At 39.8% G+C, this 21,439-nt stretch overlaps 1 protein-coding gene across 1 annotated transcript in view; it reads right to left on the reverse strand.

Annotated features, from left to right (window-relative positions):
- Positions 1-574: 574 nt before the first annotated feature.
- Positions 575-21,439, reverse strand: part of LOC101846643 (kinesin heavy chain) — a 72,706-nt gene continuing 51,841 nt past the window's right edge. Inside the window, exons 7-17 of the mRNA XM_005095983.2 lie at positions 20,208-20,314; positions 19,248-19,459; positions 17,151-17,274; positions 15,359-15,602; positions 13,229-13,389; positions 11,681-11,912; positions 9,249-9,381; positions 6,567-6,785; positions 3,907-5,370; positions 2,803-2,887; positions 575-1,441 (exon numbers count right to left, since the gene is read on the reverse strand). Coding sequence (XP_005096040.1) covers positions 1,128-1,441; positions 2,803-2,887; positions 3,907-5,370; positions 6,567-6,785; positions 9,249-9,381; positions 11,681-11,912; positions 13,229-13,389; positions 15,359-15,602; positions 17,151-17,274; positions 19,248-19,459; positions 20,208-20,314 — 3,295 coding nt within the window. The 3' untranslated portion in view covers positions 575-1,127. The remainder of the gene's footprint in view (positions 1,442-2,802; positions 2,888-3,906; positions 5,371-6,566; positions 6,786-9,248; positions 9,382-11,680; positions 11,913-13,228; positions 13,390-15,358; positions 15,603-17,150; positions 17,275-19,247; positions 19,460-20,207; positions 20,315-21,439) is intronic.

Raw genomic sequence — 21,439 nt, forward strand, 5'->3', positions numbered from 1 at the left:
AACCAAATACATTGTCTCCTAAAACAATGGAAGACAAACATAATCATGCACTTTTTCCTTTAGTGTAACGAGCCACACTCACTCTCAATGGAAAAGGTCAATATTTCAGAACAAATGCAATCCCTTTGTATTCATGTGACCGACAGCAACAATATGGAAAGCAATATGTTTAAAGAAACAAATGATTATGCAGAGCAAGCAACTTTTCTTTCAGGGGAAAAAAGAGATTCAGAACTTATCAAAGTAGTGAAAGATTTGAGATTCTTTGGTACTGGCAAGCAAACCAAAAAGAAATCTAGCTGCTGCACAAAAGATCACTTTTCTATTCTTTTAAAATCGCATGATCCATTTAAAAACAGTTGGCCATCAGATGGATCACTAAGTCAGATACATCACTGTAAAATGAAATAATATGACTAGCTACAATACACATTGAGCTATACGGCGCTGTAATGTGGAGACTTCGGAGACTGTTGTAGAGTATCAGATCAAAGGACGGACGTGTAGTACAGACTAGATGGACACTTATCTCCTCACTCTTGTTACCTACAAACTTACAGATTTTTTAATAAAAATTTTGTCGGCAACTTAAGTCTTTGTTGCATAACAGATTGTTATCAACACTGTTACTGTAAATGCTTTTATGAGTCAGGGTAGGATTTGCTTCCTGCCTCAGAATACCTTTATCGCTGCCCTGCTTATTGAATAAAACTATAGTTTATCTGTAGGCTTCTGAGTGCTGATGAATGTGTCCTCACTTCAGAATTTGGCATTTCTCACAGGGAAAGTCCTATGTAATTGATTTGTCCAAATTCACTTCAATCCACAAGGTTGAACCCTCTTTAACTTTCGTAAACTTGTTCCAGGTTGGCGTTCACACTTAGTTTTCTCAGCTGCGCATTTCCCCCAGAATTAACTAGAGATAGCACCAAGCAATAGTCCTCCAAACTGAGAAAAATAACAGTAATATTCATTTCTGTTCACTCCATCTAAAATGAGCATTTCAGGAGAAAAAGAAAATCACTTCTTTACTTTCCCAAAACACTTTTGTTTTTTAAATCTGCTATCATAAAAATGTTTTCTCCTTCTACATAACAGGTTTTCCTCTTTGCATTTCATTTTTTCAATTATTTTGCATTTCTCGAATGAAACTTTTTCCAGGTTCTTTGTATCATTTGAGCAGCGTCCTGAGCCTTTCGTATTTTGGCTACACGTTCCTTCTCCGCGACCACTCGTGACATATACGTCCTCTGTCCCTCCTCCTCTGTCAGGGCTTTCAGTGGTACTTGTGCCGGCTGGCTTCCAAAGAAGGAGTCGTCTTCCTCATCCTCACTGTAGTCATCATCACCTTGGTACTGAGACAGCTTGCGGGAGAAGGAATCTCTTCCCTTCACAGGGCTCTTCTTCCTCTTGTGTGGCTTCAGCATCTTGCCAGCAGCTTCTGAAGAGACCAAAAAATGTGCTTAGTTTGTTGGAAGGTAACTTTAAACAAACAATGTGGACCAGTCATAAAAGAGTTTATGAGACCATAAAAGAACAGCAAAAAGGTTGAGCAAAAGCTGACAAAGGCAATGAAGGCAAACAATAATACATCAATAGTAGAGTACTGGGAGACTAAACTCACACCTCATCAATGCCATGAGTACTGGGAGACTAAACTCACACCTCAGCAATGCCATTGTGATTTGCCATTTACCTTCAATGAAACTTTTTTGCATAATGAAATTGAAATTTTTTATATACCGTCAAACCTGTCTCTAATGGTCACCCACTGCCAAGGAAAAAACTGACTGGTGGCTGTCTTACACAGTGTATTTATAATGTAAAAAATATGCAAGGGAGGAAAGGGGCCATTCCTACATGTGATGGTCTAATACAGGTGGCTGTCTGAGTAGGCTGGACTGTAGCTCCAACATCCCTTGTAAAGTTTAGAGCACCAGGCCATATAATTACATGCATATCCAGCCCCCGAGAGAATAAATGCCAGTCCATCCTGAAAATCTCCATAACACAAAACTTTACTCAAAACATAAACAATCTTGTTGCCATGAAAAAATGGAAACATCCAGCCCTGATCAACTGGCAGAAGGGCAAAAATTGGTATTCCTTGACTTGTTCTTATTTTTAATTTGATCAGTTTTAATTTATAACATTGTTTTAAAAAAAGGTAACGTTTTGCACTACTAACTCAATCCAGTTCTGCTTGCAACATTAATTAAGTATAAATCGAGTTTGCTCCCCCCCCCCCCAGTCTAGAATAAATCTACCAGCTTTCTCCTTAATTGATTCTTTTCCTACCCTACCTATAACAACAGAAAGTTGACCTGGCAAAGAAAGATGGCGAGTTCAATTCCTGATCCTAAAGAAAGGCACTTTTCTTTAATTTTTCCAGTTCTTCCACCTACATTTTTTTAAAATATGAAAGAGATGACAGTTTGAGAGGCCAGAATAATAATAAGAAAAAAAAATCACCACCTCTTTAGCCAATTAAATAGTAAATATTTTGTACCTGTATCAGCACAGTTAGAGCATTTACAAAGCAGGCTGCTTCTACCTTGTCTGTCAGGACCAGCCTGGGCACAGTGGATGCGGCATCTTCCTGGCCGACAGACAGCGATATTCAATAAAATAACCACTTTCCTACACAGGGATTGAACTTGAGTCTTCTGCGTGCAGAGACAAAGAACCTGCTCCACAACACAAGAGAAAGTAATCTCTTTGGTTTGAGTGAACAGCAGTTTTCCTCTCAGTGACTAACTACCACATGAGACAGGACCAGTGAAAGGAGAGAACATGACTTACTCTCATTGGCTCCAGGACTGCTGTCCCCTGAAGGTTTCATAGTTGTGTCCAAGAAGTTCTGTAGTCGGTCAGCTACTGACACTGACTGGAAAAGACCCAAATAAAATAACAGGTTAGAGTTGGTTTAATACTTTTTACATATCAATCCCTAAAGACATATCACTGGAACAATGGCATTTTTTAAAACAAAAACTGTTTAATGAGTACTGGAAGACTAAACTCACATGGGAGAAGTTTTTGGGGGTTTTTTTATAGTAGAGGGTTTTACGGCGCTCGCAACTGCATTAAGGTCATATGAGCACCAAGGGGTGGGTGTCAACAGAGAAGTCTTTACAGGGAATCAGACTTAGACTGCTCACCTCTCTAGCTTCAACAGCACAAGGTCTGCTTCAACTATCAAGGCACTCCGGATATAGAAGGTCACAAGAGAGTGACAAACATACAAAAGAAGTAGAAGAAAATGACAATAGTAAGGATCAGGAAAGAAAAAGCAGCAGTTCCCTGTTGTAGATCAGGCACAGTTATGAGCATGACATGAATCAGCCCATTTACAATTCTACTATGCTTGAACGAGAAATGTCCCCCCTTTGGGAAGGGCCTAAAGACACTACAGTCAGTGACACTGCCCCGGGGGTAACATGGGAGAAGGAACATAGCACACACAATATAATCATTAAAAGCTTTCATAGAGCTAAAAGAAAGCAAGATATCGAGGAAAAACATACTGTGCCTATCAAAATAGCGCCATCTGACTGGCAAAATTCTACACCACTACAAGCAAATCAATCGCTACCCTGTCTCCTGATTACAAGCAATGTCAATTTCAGAAAAGGCATTTACACTGATAAAGGCTTTAAAAGCTCAACTGTTGAGAGGACAATGAAACTCAAATCAAGACAATTTCAAGACACTTTTCACTTTTCTTCAGAACAAAGACTGTCTGACACACAAACGAAATCTTGTAAGATTCTCGATGAAAAGCAAGACATTCTACTCTATAAAGTTAACATAAATTAATACATGGCAAACAAAAACTATATAATATCCCTTGCTTTCGGTTGTCACAAATTTATGCAAAAAGGGAGCAGTTGGACTGAGTCTCACCTTAATATCTGGTCCCCACATGGACTTGGCATCTGATGTAACCTTTGAACTTTGACCTTTCTTTGGCTGTGAGGATTCCCGAGCCTGGCTCGATGATTTGTTGCTGAAGCGGTTCCTCTGCGGCTGCCGATAAGGTGAAGTGGAGGATACACGAGCGTATTTATCATATTGTTCTGCATCCGACGTCGAATCAGCTATCTTTGAAAGGAGATCACTGTCCAGCATGTGGGAAAGAGCAGAGTCAAATGTGCGAGAGGACAAACCCATCTTCCTGGCGTCAAATTTTTCCTCACTTGACATAGAGTGCACGTATTCACTGGGCAGCACGGTGGACGTTAACGAAGCTGGGGACGGTGTTGTCTTGGTCGCGGAAGACGTGAATCTCGACAAAGACATAATGCTGGTTGGCTTGAGCTGTTGAGCAGAATCGCTAAAGTGTTCTTCCCTTTGACTAATCTGGGCCAGTTGAGATGAAGGAGGGGGCGACGGAGAATGGTTTTCTAATTTTCGAGCTCTGTCTGCTTTTGGAACTGGAACGTCAGACATTAAATCCGACACCTTAAGGTCATCATCATAACAATCAGGTGTTGCTTCATACTTAGCATAATTTTGACCTGCTTTTCTTCCTGAAGACAAACTCTGACCCCCTCCAGCCACATCCCGTCCACCATGACCCGTATCATGTTTCCAACCCTTTGAACTACAATTGTTATTGTGGTCGTTGGAGTTCACCATTCTTTGCGGCTTTGGGACAGGGGCGGCAGACTCATTCGAGTCCGTGGTGGAAAACTTGTGGCTGTGTCTGGGGTCGTGGACTGACCGCACTACTTGAGGATCCATCTCACCGATGTTTGATGGTGTGTCTGAAAGATATGCCCCATCCAGCTGTCCGCTGGTATGAAAAACAGTGTGAGAAACGTGTTTTCCGTTCTGTGTAGGGTCTGTGCAGCTATCAGGAACAAGAAATTCTCCCTTGTGTGTGTGGCCACCAGCAGCCCCTTTGAAAACAAGCTGGTCGTTGGGATGATGTCCATTTGAAAAGTTTCCTGATCCCAGCTCCATGTCTTGTTGAACTTGGAATGCTGTTGGATTAGATGACAACTTTTTCCCTACAGACTGCAAAGTTTTTCTGACGGAAGGAACATTCCCGTTCCCCGCGCACTGACCGTATTCATTCACAGAATTGTCAATGTTGTTGCCGTTGACATGCCAGTTAGGCATTTTAAAGGTCTGACAAGCCTCGTTGACCATCTGCCTCTGAGACTGGTCTGGACTCTTCTCCTGGGGCTGGCCGAATCCCTCGGAGAACCCAGGAGGTGGCGGGACTGTCCGACTCACACCTCCCTGCTGGGATTGCTTCAACATTTGTTTGAGATCCCTCAACTTCTCCAGAGTTGCCTCCTCCTTCATGGCCAGATGCTTCGTCTTTATCACCACTTTCTCCCGTTCCAGTTTGTCGGACTCCTGAAACAAAAAAGTTTGTTTGTTGGAGACAGCTCAAGAAATATGTCAATACAACAGAGATCATTTAATTCAGTTGTCATTGTCAATTTGTAAGTTACTGTGAACAAAGAAGAAAAGTAGTATAACAGAGAAGAAGAAATAGCAAACACCACAAAAGCTGTCACAACCATCCCTGTAATTGAGAACTTTCGTTTCATTTTCTTTTTGATGCAAGCGTCTTACACCCCCATTGACACAAGTGAGATCATTAAAAGAGGCAGGCTTTAACCCTGCCTGTCAGGGCCAACCCAGACTGACAGCGATACAATGATCCAGTAGAAATTCTCCCCTCCCGGGAAATGAACTCGTTCCTGTGTGCAAGAATGAAGTGTCTAACTGCTGTAACACAGACAGCAGTATATAGACCTTGAGAAATTATGACAGCAGAACAAAGTAAGAGCACAACAGAAAAGAAGCATATAAACCAGCACCAGCACTCATCAAAGCACATTAAAAAACAAATTCAGGCTTAAGGAGAAGAAAAAAAAACAGGTTGCAATCATCTCACAGTATAACATTTACTGTTCATAAAGTCTTAAAATACTGTGGCTGCTACTGCGCCTTCCTCTAGAACCTAACATAAAATGACAAAGAACCTGTGCACTTTAGCTTCTTTTAGTTGAATGTTACATTTAGGCCTACACTGCCTCAAGCATCTGTGTGACAGTGACAATGACAATCTTTATTCATCTCTCAGAGAGAAATTTAGTCTTGGTCACTTACAATGGCAGTACTATTACAGTGGTCAGTTGCTTTTATATATATACACACAACAAGTGGGTAAAAGTAGCGCACACCCAGGCTTGTACTCGGTTCAACAGGGTTAAAGAGATTTCACTTACAGTTATAGAACAATGTGTAAGATGCAGTATAGACTTACAAAACAAATTAATAGTTGGCTTTAATATAACAGTTCGTGTGCAGAAATTAGTAAGAAATATCCAATATTTATTTTAAATATATTTTTTAAAATTTTAATGGAGACTGTTATTACACACAAAGAAGTTTTTGTATTGTGTCATAATCTAAGTTATGCGAGTCTATGTATGCACAATAGTGAGGAAATTTTCTCCAGCTCAAACAACAGACACCTCATCAAGCTCTAGTAAGTGACACTAAAAAATCGTTCAAAGACTTTATGCTTCAAGCTCTCTCACCTTCTTCTTTTTCTTCTCCTCATTTTTCAGCATATCAAAGACCTGGCGTGTGTTCAGAGATCCTTTTGCTTGTTTGTACTGGCCAAACTTGTCTTCCAGGGTCGTCTTTTTGCCTAGACCATTGGTCCAGTCACTCTGGCCCACCCCCTTCCCAAAGATAGCTTGATCCAGCTCTTCACGGGAATCCAGTACTTCTTTCAGCTTATCTTGGAACCTCGTCTGAAAAGCAAAAAAAGCAGACAAAGGGGGCTAATGGAGAATTGTACAGATTTGACACTCCACAAAGCAGAAGAAAATACATCAAAACAAAAATGTCAGGCCCGGTTCGGCTTCACTGTGACAGGGCCACATAATGACCTCACAAGTGAGTAAGCAAGAAAGAAACCGGTAAGAAAAGGTTGGGAGAAGTCTTAAGGGGTCCAGCGGGTAACGTTTTTGGTCAATTTTCGATGAAATCATTGCTTTGATCATTGCTGAATCAGATTTTCTGGTCCACTTGGTAAAAAAATTGACAAAATAGCTGAAAATATGTCTCAAGCGACCTCACCCCATCTTGCAAAAACGACTGCTTGGTCAATTGTCCTCTCTTTTTTGTAACATTTTGTGTGTACTTGGTTCACTAAACTTCTATAAATGAGGTTATTTGTAACTGTACAGAAATGATATTTTATACATGATTAGAAATAATAGAGCATATGGTACTGGAACCTCTAAAAGGAACAAACCCTCAAATTACACAGAGACATTTTTTTAATGCGTTTTTCTCAAAACTTTATTTTTGAAAGACCCTTCATCACTAAAATCTTAAAATCTGAGCTACTAATCAAGATAATGTACTGAAACTTTCCAAGTATGTGCAGATGGGGTAGTTACAGGGACCTGGCTAGTTATATTTGAGAAAATTTATTTTAAAATTCAGAAATCGGCATTTGAAATTGATATTGCATTTAAAATTTGTACAAAAAGAGGGACATTACTTTGAAATCCTGAGAAATTGCAGAATATTGGAAGTGTATCAAACCACCAGCCTGGTTCCTGTAATTATTATTATTAACTTAATATTTATTAAGAATTTAACATAATGCTTTTTGGTTTTCAAAATTTTAATGTTTTCTTAAGTATTGTATAATTTCAATATGGCTGACAATGTTACATAACACTGGGTTAAATAGTTTTTAAACATTTTAATTTATTTCTGGGAGGGTACCATATATTTTGGAAAAGTTTGGTTTCAAAAGATGCATAAATGTGAATGTGCCTGGTGCAAGGTACCAAATGACGCATTTTGAAAAATCCCATTTTTTTTGCATTTTCATGTACAGAGATCATTCCTGAACAATATGCTTTTTGTATTATTTCGATATCTTCAGTAGTTTTTGACACATGGTTGATTTTGTAAGGTTTTGAGAAAAACGGCTTTAAAGTTTCCCTTTTGTTTCTGATTCAAACAGATAGATCTACACTTAGAGACGACCTGACAACTCATTCGCTACATACAAACCAACTTTAAAAAGCAGCTAAGATACAAGAACAGTTTCAAAGTGTTTATATTACGTCTTCAAAACAAATTCAACACCATCTTGAGCAAGAATTTTCAAAAAATAGATCTCGGTTTGCGCAGGGCAGAAAAAGGCGATAAACGTTTGCTCTCCAAAAAGAAGAAAAAGTGTGGATGCACAAAGCTTCACTTTGTTTACATGTTCAAGATATTTAAGCGCACTACCAGCCATTAGATAGGGGAGCTTGGTATGCAATGTGATTGGGTCGACTTTATGAATGGACAAGAGAAACCATCCGCAGTGTTTTCTCGGAAAACCACATTTGTCACGCATTTAGGGGGATTAAGCAATATATCTTGAGCTATAAAACATCTTTAAAAATGTATTTTAAAGTAAAAGAAACTCAAGTCCTTGCAAATATCGATATATTAATGGCTAAAGAATCCATTTTTAATGGAACTTAGTTTTTGTCAAAAATTCTATGTTTGACCTTTGAAGCCCGATATCTCGGTTCGAACAAATGCGTCTTTTTGTATCTTTCACCAGGCACACTCACAAATAACAAAGATACCTTTCCTTGGTAGCTAGACCCCTTAAGATAAGAGCAAGAATATATTTGCAGAACAGAGGAGAGATATAAGAAAAAAGGTTTGCATGTACAAAAAATTCACATCATTTATCAATCCCAGTCTTTAATGAGCTTTACAATGATCTCCCCAGAAAAACTTTCCAAGTCTGCTTGCAAATGTCTTCATTTCCCCAGAAAACAGATAAAACAGCAGTTAGAGGATGAAAAAGATATTCCCTGCACATACCATTAACATCATAATAATAATAATGATGACGCCATTTATATAGCGCATAACCCCAGTCTACAGCATGCTTTATGCGCTTTGCAAGTATTATTACCCTGGCACACCCTAGTGGGTGGTTGGAGGATGTCACTGGTAGGTGATACTTTTTTTCTTTCACGTTATTGTTTCTGTCTGTCTGTCTGTCTTGCTTCATCCCCGCACTAAATAACAGTTATTGTGTAGAGATATGCTTCTCTTTACAAAAAACTCAAACTCAAAGACAGACCTTAGAGCATTCAAAAACATTCTCCACTTCCTAGGAAGCAAACAGGGCAAGCAGCCCCTCAAGCACTTAAACAGTAACAAACTGATAAGATATTGTGCGCGACCTGTCTTTTAATCAGGTGTCTCTCCACCAGCTGTTCCCGGTCAATGAGATCTGGGTCGGCCTGGATGTGCCTCAGCTGCAGCAGGTAGGCGTGCTGGTCTGCAACCTGGTCCTCCGCAACCTGCAGCTTGAGTCTGCGGGATGAAAACAAAACTGATTCAGTAAAAAGCAAAGAGAACAGAAAAAAAAACAAAAAAAGGAGGGGGGGGGGTAGTTTTAATAGAGGTTTTACGGCACTCGCCGCTGCATAAGGTCATAATAGTGCCAGAAGATTAGAGGTGTTACGTTTGCAGGCGGTTGGCGGGTGCTCTGGTGTTGTTTGCTCCTTCTTTCCTATCAAATATCTATCATCCTTATCTTCCCTTCTTCTTTTTTTATGTTTGTTACTCTCATGTAACACCTCTAATCTTCTGGCGCTCATATGACCTTATGCAGTTGCGAGCGCCGTAAAACCTCCACTAAAACTAAAACTAAAGAGGTACTACAAGAGAGTAACAAGCATAAAAAAGAAGAAGGGGAGATAAGGACGATCGATTTTCATAGGGAAAGAAGAAGCAAACCATGCCAGAGCACCCGCCAACCACCCACGAGGAGGGGGGAACTAGGAGAAGTTTTTTTGTTTTAGTGACAGTATTACTGCGCTTGCAACACCATTAGGTGATATTTATGAGATATAAGTGCTGCAGATCAGAGGTTTTACAAAAGAGTAATAATAAACACAAAGAAAGGAGGAGGAGAGGTACGGACAATACATGTTTGACAGAAAAGAAGAAGCAAACCACACCAGAGCGCCCCTCGACAACACACAGGAGGGGGAGGCATGCAGAGACACAAAAAGGGAGCCCTTGTGTTAGCAACATTTCTCACAAGACACAGTGACTTGTATTACAAGAATGATGGGACCAAGGTCTAAATCATACATAGAGTTGGTTTGAAAATTTAATTCCTGCAGTGTAGCGGTCAGGCACTTCCCGGTCACACGCAGGAGACCCCAGTTCAATTGCTGAGTGAGGAGCATTTTTATTATTTCAGTCTTTCTGCTGGGTTGACTTTGACAGACAGTGTTAGGAGCCTGATTCCTAATTAAACTAAATTGTGTTAATGGGGGCCTAAAAACACCTACATTTAAAAAAAATACTCGTATATTTGCTTCCATAGTGATCTATATTGAGTTGATGGGGGATGGAAAACACCTACACTTTAACAAATCTTTATTCCTCAACTCACTGGAGACTGGGCCTTTTTCGGGTCTACATGCGCTGAAGACCGGCGTTTTGGGGGGTATTTCAATTCCTCAAACAACACCCTTCCCAATGACATACAACCACCATTTTTACACACATAACAGATCTAAACATGCCCAATATGACATACAAAAAAGAAAGGCAATATCTTTTATAGTTTTTTAGAAATTATTTTTTGAAAATGTGCTAAGATTTGTTGCTCGTCAAAATTGTTTGACATAATGTGTTATGTTACAAAAAAACAAAAAAAACCCTAAAAAATAAATCTTGTGTGTGTCTTTTATTGTGTATTGTGTTTCAAAATGAATAAAAAGTCCAAACTCATGAATAGGCAAGTAATCGATATGGTAATCCTTATGTATTAGCTGTCTAATCCACTTCAGTGTGAAAAAACAGGGCTCTAGACAAAGCAGAATTTTGCATTTGACAGCTTAGTCTAGATTTAGAACATACGCTATCAGAATCAGCGCTTTGATGCTCCTTTACATTGGAATCAGGATCCCCATGGTCTAAAATATCATCAGAATTTTCTGAACTGTCAAAGTCGTGCAAACACTGGAAAAATGTTTGCTTTTCGTGCTGCAAAGTGGGTGGTTGGCGGGTGCTCTGGTGGGTAAGCTCCTTCTTTTCTATCAAACATCTATCATCCTGATCTCTCATCCTTCTCTTTTTGTCTTTGTAACTCTCTTGTAAGACCTAACCTTCCACCTTATTGTGTTGCATGTGCCGTAAAACTTACTAAATCTAAATGTGCTGCCATCGTACTGACAAAGTGTGGCGAGAACAGACATGTCAGAGAAACGAAAGTAGGGCCTCAGTGTGACTAACTTTGCTTCCGGGTCGATAACTCAAAAAGTTTCCAGCCAATTCTGGTGAAACTTCGCATGAAACGGAATAATGGTCAGCTGCACGGTAAGAGACGGTTCACGCAGCGATTGCGCGCATATTTTACCGAGGACAAAACGTGAAACTTGTGCTCGCAGAGGCAGTGAGAACCGCCTCTAGCAAAAATATTGAGGCTCACAAATGCTGTGTGAAACATCCAGCGAGTTAAATGATCTAAATTGTGTCGATAGGGGCATAAAACCAATTTCATTTTTTAAAACGTATTTGCTTCCTAAATGACCTTAACTGTGTCGATGGAAGCATAAAAAACACCTACATTTTTTTCTTCAAACTGTATTTTCACCTGAGGTTGGTCTCCGCCGTCTGCAGCTCCTCCAAGGCCGAGTTCTTCTTCATCTCCTGCAGCTCGTCCTCCTGCTCCTGCTGGCTCTGGTCCAGGAGGTTGAGCTTCTTGTTGAGCCGCTTGATCTCCTTCTCCCTCTGTCGTTCAAACGGCGAGCGGTACTTGTCCTTGCCGATAGTGTGCAGGAGGTGACTGATCTCGTCCACTTTTTTCTCAACATCCTCCACACGTTCTGCACAGCCAGTCCAAAATGCAGAAGAACACGTAACAATAATACCAATAATACCAATAAAAATAATGGTAATAATACTAATAATTGTAGTAAGAGTAGTAATAGTAGTAGTAGTAATAATAAAAATGACGATCTAATAATAATATAATAATAATAGTAATAGTAGTAATAATAATAATAATCATAATAATCATTATCATTTTCATAATAATAATAATAATCATAATCATAATCATAACAATCATCATCATTTTCATAATAATAATAATAATAATAATAATAACAATAATAATAATAATAATGATAATAATAATAATAATAAATAGCATTTGTATAGCGTGTATCCTCCCTCAACAACAAGTTCTATGTACTTTACAATCTATATTATTTTCTCCATTATTCCCCCAGCAGACCCTACAACACTCAAACATTTTTGGCTTCCCCGGAAGCAAGCAGCTCAAGCAGCCCATTAAGCACTCAAGCAATGACAAACTGACACAATCTTTCACTGTCGATAACCGCATGCCTATTCCCACCTGGGTGAAGTAACAAAAATGTGGTAAAGTGCCTTGGAAACTATATAAGAGCCAGAAGTGTTCGAAGATTATTTTCCTTGATCTCTCTCACTACCACATACGCAACTGTTGCGAGTAAAGTAGCTCAGACGTTGTGATATCACACCCGCAATCCTCGCGGTTTCGCACTTGGGATTTTTTTTCTCACTTTAAAACCGCACCATTTGCGGTACTGGTTCATTTTTGGCGTAGCCCATTCAATTATCTTTCATTAGAAAAAAACAAAACCAAAATTGGACGAGCGCAAGTTGAGTTATTGAGTTTTACGACAACCGCCCTTAGAACTGAATTTACAATTACGTTTCCCACAATGGCAGATCGCTTGTCTTTGACAGTTTTCGAATCTTTGACGACGAAAGTGACCCAGAAATCGATGGATTGGTCGAAGATTGTTGTGACAAACTGGGTGGGGAAATTTGTGAAGATGAGTAAGTTTAGTAGGGCCTCCAAAACCTAGATCCAGCATTGCATTAGTGGAGAAGGGCATGAGTATGAAAGGCAAATGGAAAGCAGGAGAAAAGGCACAACAAACCAACCGTCTATGAAACACCAGTTAGATTTATTTTTTTTAACAGATAAAGAAAAGGAAAGACAGAGAACAAATCAAAAGACAAATTCTAAAAGGAAACAGGCCCTATCTTGACAAGTATTTCTGAAACTGAAGGAAGTGGGACAGAGCATCTCTCAGCCAAATCCCATTTTCATCAAGTACAATTTTCATTTTCAGTAACAAGTTCAGACCTTTTCCTTTGAGTTTCTTCTCAGTCTGCGTGTGTGCATTTGTGGCAACTGTAGCGTTGGGGCCTCCCGCAGAAGACTGGCCACCGTGCAAGGTGAAGGACATGCTGCTAGTCTGAGGAGTCGACGACGACGCCCATCCCTCTCGCACTGGTCCTGGTGGCCTGCAGTACACACGAAGAAAAGATATAATTATAAAAATAATAATAATGATGATGATGATGAAAACAGTATTAATGATGATGATGATGATGTTATATTAATAATAATAATAATAATGTGTGTGTACGTGTGTGTGTGAGTGTGTGTGTGTGTGTGTCTGTGTGTGTGTGTGTGTGTGTGCATGCGTCTGAGTGTGATTTTTTCATTCATATGAGCAAATATTAATTTTTTTTACAGTTATTGCTCTTAGTACTTGGATTTATGTAAAGCGCCAAGAGCTGTGTGCACACATAAGTATGAGGTATAAAAATTAGCTACATTAATATTATTATTATTATCATTATTACCCCAGCAGACCCGAAAACACTCAGATATATTCTCAGTTGCCAAACACACTAACATACTGACAAGATCTTTTATTGCCTATGAACGGGTATCCATTCCAACCACCTAAGTGAAGTAAGGAAAATTTATGAAACGTGGCATTTTCCCCAAGGACACAATGTCAGGCTCCTGGCCGGAATTTGAACCTATGATCTTTCGGTTACAAGACCAACAGCCTTACCACTGGACCAGCTACACCATATCCAATAATAATACTTGATGACCTTGATGACGATGATACTACTACTACCACTACAACCACTACTACTGCTTCTAAATAATAATGAAGATAATAATAATATTAGATCTTATACATTGAATTGCACATCAATCATGTTGAGCACAAATTATGTGTCAACTTCAGAATTTCCAAAAAAACCTGATTTTCTACTTTGTTGTAAAGCAAGATTTTAAGTACATCATCTCAATAAACAGTGTAAAAATTCAAGGAATAGAAATGCATGAGACTCCAACAACATGAAATGTGAGTTGTTGTCATCTTTGACAGTTTTTTTTTAATAGTAGAGGATTTTACGGCATTCGCAACTGCTTAAGGTCATATGAGCGCCAAGGGGTGGGAGTCAACAGAGAAGTCTTTACAGGGAATCAGACTTATTCTGCTCTCTCCTCTCTAGCTTCAACAGCACAAGGTCTGCTTCGACTATCAAGGCACCCCGAAAATAGCAGGTCACAAGAGAGTGACAAACATACAAAGGAAAATGACAATAGTAAGGATTAAGACAGAAAAAGCAGCAGTTCCCTGTTGTAGATCAGGCAGTTATGAGCGTGACATAAATCAGCCCATTTACAATTCCACAGTGCTTGAACAAGAAATGTCCCCCCTTTGGGAATGGCCTAAAGACACTACAGTCAGTGGCACTGCCCCGGGGGGTTTTGACAGTTTAATTTAACAGTTTTTAGCCTCTCTTGTAAAACAAACGATAGGTTCCTGGGAGTTGGCCTATCTGTGCCCGACACCATTGATATATAAAGTGCATTTTCACTGTAGAAGAGCTCACTAAACTTTCATCAAAAACAAAAAAGTACAAAGAGAACACACACACACACACACACACACACACACACACACACACACACACACACAAACACACACACACACAGAGGCACAGACACACACACACTCCCACACAGGCACACACACACACACACACTCTCTCTCTCTCTCTCTCTGTCTCTCTCTCTCTCTGTCTCTCTCTCTCTGTATCTCTCTCTCTGTCTCTCTCTCTCTCTCTCTCTCTCTCTCTCTCTCTCTCTCTCTCTCTCTCTCTCTCTCTCTCTCTCTCTCTCTCTCTCTCGCTCTCTCTCTCTCTCGCGCTCTCTCTCTCTCTCTCCTTCTTCTCATCTCTTGCACACACACAGTACAAATAGTAAAACCTGCTCTAATGGGAACCAGTCCAAGTCCTTTACAAAAGACTATTTCCCACTTCCCCATTACATTTTTTAAATGCCATAATGACACTGTCCAAAACAACCATCTATCTAAGACAACGGCTTTCCTCTCCAGCAATGTGTGGCCATCTTGGACAATTTTAACTGCACAGATTGATGCTTGCGGATGTACCTTACCTGTCAGTTTGATTCTCCACTGACAACAAAGGGGTCTGAGAGTTTTCTTCAGACTCCTCAGGGACAGAAGAGTTTCGAGTGACATGGTCGCCGCTGTCGTGGTGCGGGTGGGGAGGGCCGAGGCTCCCGGCAGACACCGGCGCACCCTCCAGAGCTAAGGTCTTCCCCTGGGCGTCGTCCGAGTGGAGGAATCGCTGCCGCAGGAGGTGCAGACATTCTCGGAATCGGCACTGGTCACAGATGCCTGTTGGTAAACGCTATAAGATAAGACAGGATAAGACAAGACAAGACAAGACAGGACAGGACAGGACAGGACAGGACAGGACAGGACAGGACAGGACAGGACAGGACAGGACAGGACTGGACAGGACAGGACAGGACAGGACAGGACAGGACAGGACAAGACAAGACAAGACAAGACAAAATAAAATAATACTTAATTGTCCCTGAGGGAACTTTTCTCAGCTATACAGAAATGGTAAAAAACACATGTAGATATACATACGTTATAACTCACTGGAGACGTTTCACGCAGCATTTGCGAGCACCAATATTTTCCAGAGAGGCGGTTCACGCAACCCCTGCGAGCACAAGTTTCGCATTTCTTCCCCAGTAAAGTATGCGCGCGAACGCAGGGTGAACCGTCTCTTACCGTACAGCCGACCTTTGTTTCATTTCGTGCAAAGTTTCACCGAAATTGGCTGGAAACTTTTTGTGACAACATTTTTGGCAAATTATACTGGTGATCATAAGAAAGGTGCTACTTTTCGATAGCGTAAAAAAACCAACTCCTATGGTGTTTTTTCTTTTTTACTGTGAGATCATGAAATTCTTACGTGAAGTAATTAAGGGGGCTCACAGGTCGGGTCTAGGGCCTCGGGGGCTGATTTTCACTCACTCTGAGCACTGTTTACCTTTGGTATTTACCAATCCCTCATACAGTCTACATTTTATTGACACTAGTCGCTGAGTGAGTAACATTAACAGAATTCAATTTTACTAGGTTCTACGTTGTGTCCTAAGATTTTCGATGTTTAAATTTGTTTTACTCAAAATACACTTTTTCACCACTTTTTGCTTGCATATGCCGTGTTTTTTTCTCCAGCATTTTTTAAAACTCAAACAGAGAGACTTGAAATTTGGCATGTATTTAGATAAATAGTTTGTACTTGTAGTGGGCTGGTTGGTTTTTAACATTTCGCTTTAGAAGTTTTTTTACTTTTTTTTTTCATGCCAAAAATATTTTTGAAAGATCAAATTCAATATCCTCAACTTTGAGAACAATTTTGGATACTTTCTAAGTATAGTATCAAAAATCAAAATAGCGAGCTGCAAGCCCCTATTTCTGCTTGACATTTTGCAAATTACAGAATTTTAACAAGTTAAAAACTGTAGAAACGGTGGAGGACAAAAAATTGTCTATCTAATTTTCAAGCTGGCCGCCGTTTCCATGGCAACGGCTTAGGTAATCAAGAGAGTCAACAGTTTAACATGAATCTTTAGACCCATACTTACTGCCTGTGACCAAAGTTATTTCAGTTTGTCTTTAGTTAAAAATGTTGTCCCGTAAGTATCGAGCCCCTTTAACAGCTTTACAGAACGCACCCAAACTTTCTCTTCTTGTTCTCATGTTGGATAAAGAGTAAATAAACTATCACTCTTACCCAAACAGAATGGTAGATCTATATAAAGATCACAGTATTGATTTGAATGATCAGAACAATTTTCGCTGTTTTATTACAACATCAAGATATCTCAGAGACATCTGTCTGTCTGTGTTCTCAGCTCTGACCTGCAGCAATCGGGTCAGTCACAACTCCACGCAGGTAGCCATCCATGATCTCAGCACAGGCCACACGATCTTCTTCCGTCAGGAGACCAACCATATCCTCTGCAGTCAGGGGTTCAGTCGTGCCCTTTAACCAACGGGGGGGGGGAATGTACAAGGAAGAAATTGTAAACATTATTTGAGTACACTTCTATACAATAAGCCAAGAAACAGTGGAGCTTCTGAAGTATAAGGAACATGTTTGAAAAAAGTCATAACAGAAATTGTCAGAATTATTTGAGTATAATATTTTAACAGTGCAGTCTAACGAAGAAAACAGCCTCAGAACTGTAATGCAACATGTTTGATTGAGTGAAAGAGAAGAAACCCCACTCAATAATAACTATTCAGTCCACGGTAAAGATAAAGACATACATAAAGATTAAACAAGGAGGTAGCAATTTCTTTTTTGTTTAACTCATTCGCTACGTATTATTTTTGGCTTGTGGACGAATTTTTTTCAGGAGGGCGAAATGAGATGATGACTAGTGCGCAGTTCACAGGTCTTGGGGGCCATAAATTCAAATAAATATCAACATATTATATACCAACATTTTCAGTATGGTTTGTAGAATATATCTGTATTGTTTATTTGAGTATTTTTCAACTTTGGTTCCTGTAAGAGGCGATTATGCAACACAATTGTGATTGGCTGCGGATAAAATTTGAAAACAAAAAATTAATAATCTCAGATGAAACTCAAAAAATATATTTGCACCTAGTCAAATTATACATCAAAATAACCATAACTGTATATAGAACAGGAAAATATTGAAAAATGAGCAGTTATTTACATACATTCCATTTACAAATGTACTATTTGTACATTTGGATCATAAGCTCTGATCTTGACAACAACAAAAAATTTAATAATTTTGAAAAAAGGATCCCAAACAGAAAAAAAACACTCGTATCTTATATGGAATTATTCAGAATTGCATTTGGAATAAACCTATACATGTCTTGGGTGGTACTTTTTGAGTAAATTCACCAAAAAGTAGTGATTTTGGGGAGAACAAAAATATTTTGACTATTTAGATTTAGGCCTAGATCTAGCACTCAAAAATATTGATTTCTCAATTACACTGCCCTGGCAATTTGAGTCCAGTAGTATCAATATTATAAAGAAGAGTCCTACACTTCTTTAGAGAGCAAAATAATGATACATTTTGTTGTGTAAAAGTACTAAGACCGGTGTCTGGGCTATAATTTGGGCTTCACGATAAAACAATGTCGCATAAACTTCGAAATCGTGTTTCAAAACTGAATCAAAACTTCCGATTTTCAGTGGAAACGCTTGACCCGGAAGTCAACTTTATATTTTGACCTTTATTTTAACATGGATATGTGGATTGGAATAGAAACCCAGCTAAAATTAAACGTCGATTTTCGAGCCGACGGCACTTTAGCCGCACCGCCCCCCACGGCTCGGCGTAGCGAATGAGCTAATGACCTTACATGAGAACTCTAAAATAATCAACAAAAAACATAAGAGAAGTCAGATTTCAGGAACTGACTAAAATTTAAGCAAATAGAAATATTCACCTGCAAAAAAAACAACTTATTTTCATACAAGGATATTGTAGAAACCATCTTATATTTTCAGAATTTTGTCAACTTCACTGATTCAGGAATTTTCCATACTTCTGAATAGAGCTCTAAATGAAGAGCCTATCCTGTATAATGGTAAGGCTGATCAGGCTATGAAAAAACCTGCAATGTCATGAACTTCCTCTCAGTTCACCATGTGCAAAGGCAAATCCATGATAATGCTTATCTTTTTATTGGCATGATCAGCTAGTACTCCTGTACAAGATGCTCCAATACAAACAAATTCATTTGAAACTGTCAAAGATGGCCACCCACTGTCAAGTAGAAAAGTGAACCTATAAGACAAGTGAACATCTTACACAGTGTCATTATAATATTTTTTAAAAAGCACACAGACTGGAATCAGAAGTGGCCATTCGTATAGGTGGTTGTCTTATACAGGTGGCAGTAGGAGCAGAGTCAACTGTACAAAGGCAAATCAACCCAGACACTAGATGTGCACACACTCACTTTTGACCTAAGCAGTGCGACTTGCTTCTCCAAGTGAGCCACTTTGTGCTTGAGGCGTCGGATCAGCGTCTTGTCATCTATTTCCTCGTTCCGCCGGGCGTTGTTGGCCACACAGGCCACCCTCTGGGCAAAGCGGCACGTGGAGATGGACTCTCCCAGGTTCTCCGCCTCCAGGGATATGGTGGCGATCATGGCCGTCAGACAATTGCCCCCTATGTGCAACAACAACAACAGTTTGGGATTTTTTTTGGGTTTCAGCTAGAGTTTTACAGCACTTGCAACACCATCAGGTCATATAAATGTCAAAGATAAGAGGTGTTACAGGAGTGTGACACACAAATAAAAGAAGGAAGAGAGATAAGGATGATAGAGGTTTGATAGGAAAGAAGGAGCAAACCACACCAGAGCATCAATTTACCACCCAAAAATAACAAAAACAACAAAAACAACAACAACAATAACAACAAAAACAACAATAAAGTCAGCAGTCTGAGCATAATAAGAATATTAGCCTTTACTCTATTGCCAACACCTAGGTACAAAAAATGGACTGTATGTGGAAGAAAAAACTCAAAGGTCAACATATAACCAGTAAAAGTCATGAAATTTGACACTGGAAAGACAGGAAACAAGACCCCAGCCCACCTCCCCTCCCCCTACAGCTACCTCATCCTAATATAACATGGAACCAGATCAAAAGGCAGAGGCCCAGTTAATAATAACAACAGAGCTGACTTTTCGTATACAAACATCAAACAGTCAGAAGCAAAGTACACACAAGGAGGAAGAATATTCTCTACTTCCAGACATCCACTTCCATACAAAAGGATCATGACTACAAGTAGCAAACAGAACCGCTCCTCTTTCGATGATAAAACTATAAAACAAAAGTAGTTTCTAAACAAATATTACACAACAATTGCACTTAATTTTCAAGAACGCTTAGTGAAAAAAACATACCTAAAGAGTCTTTGAGCACCATGGTCAAGAGTGAGTTTCTGTAAGGCACATGCTTGGGTCCGCGGCCCAGGTTGTCGCTTGACCGGCCAGACATAAAGGAGTTATTGCTGGAAACAACAACAAGAGATGGAGTGGGGCCATGGTGAGGTTTGAATGGAGACCCAAAAAATGGCCTAGGTGAGATGTGATTTGCTTAGTAAAAGTTATACAGCACTTTTGCAACACAATTAAGTCATATATGAGCCGAAAATTTGAGGTGATACCACAGCGTAACAAACATGAAAAAGAAGGAGGAGAGATAAGGATGATAGATATTTGATATGAAAGGAGAAAACCACACCAGAGCACCCGTCAACCACCCACATAGTATGAGAGTACAGAGGTTGGGGAGGTGGGGACTGCATGGGGACAAAAATGGTCCATGCAGTATGAGAGTACATGGGAGGGAGAAAGAAACTAGCAAAGTCAAGTTGACAGAGGAGGACAAAGCACATGTTACAGTCTTGTAGTCGAGGTGGAAAGCTAAAAGCTTTCATCTGTTTAATTTTCACTGTCACAAGATAAATGAGCTACTCTGTTTGGCCGAGAAAATATTTCAATTGCTCCTTTTTTCTTGCAACAGCAACATTAATATATGTGGGGTCAGAAAAAGAAAACACATTAGTTTATTAATTCTCTGCTATCCATTCATTCACTCCCCATCAATTTGTCCGCAACATTTCCATTTTTCCACTGAAATCATCTATTTACTGACACATTATTCATCCACTCATTCTTTCACCATACACAGTATGCACCCTTCTGCACATCTATGCCCCCATTCCCCCCTCGCCCCCTCCCATCCGTCCACTCATATTACCTTCTATGTCCACCGTCCACTTCAAGCCACTCCTTTATCTACATACCAAGCATCTATCCTTCTACCCATCTATGCCATTATCCCCTCCCCCCCCCCTCTCCCCTTCTACCCGCCCACCTGTTTTACCCTCTACATACCCAGCGTCCACTTCCAACCACCCTGCTATCTTGATACTTAACATTCAACCTTCTACCCATCTATACTCCCACCCCCCTCTACCCCTGCCCATCCATCCATCCACATTACCCTCTACATACCCAACATCCACTTTCAGCCACCCCTCCATCTACATACCCAACATCCACTTTCAGCCACCCCTCCATCTACATACCTAGCATCTATTCTTCTACCCGTCTGTGCCTCAAGATCCTCC

Source organism: Aplysia californica, unplaced genomic scaffold (genome assembly GCF_000002075.1).
Source record: "Aplysia californica isolate F4 #8 unplaced genomic scaffold, AplCal3.0 scaffold00118, whole genome shotgun sequence".
Taxonomy (NCBI): domain Eukaryota; kingdom Metazoa; phylum Mollusca; class Gastropoda; order Aplysiida; family Aplysiidae; genus Aplysia; species Aplysia californica.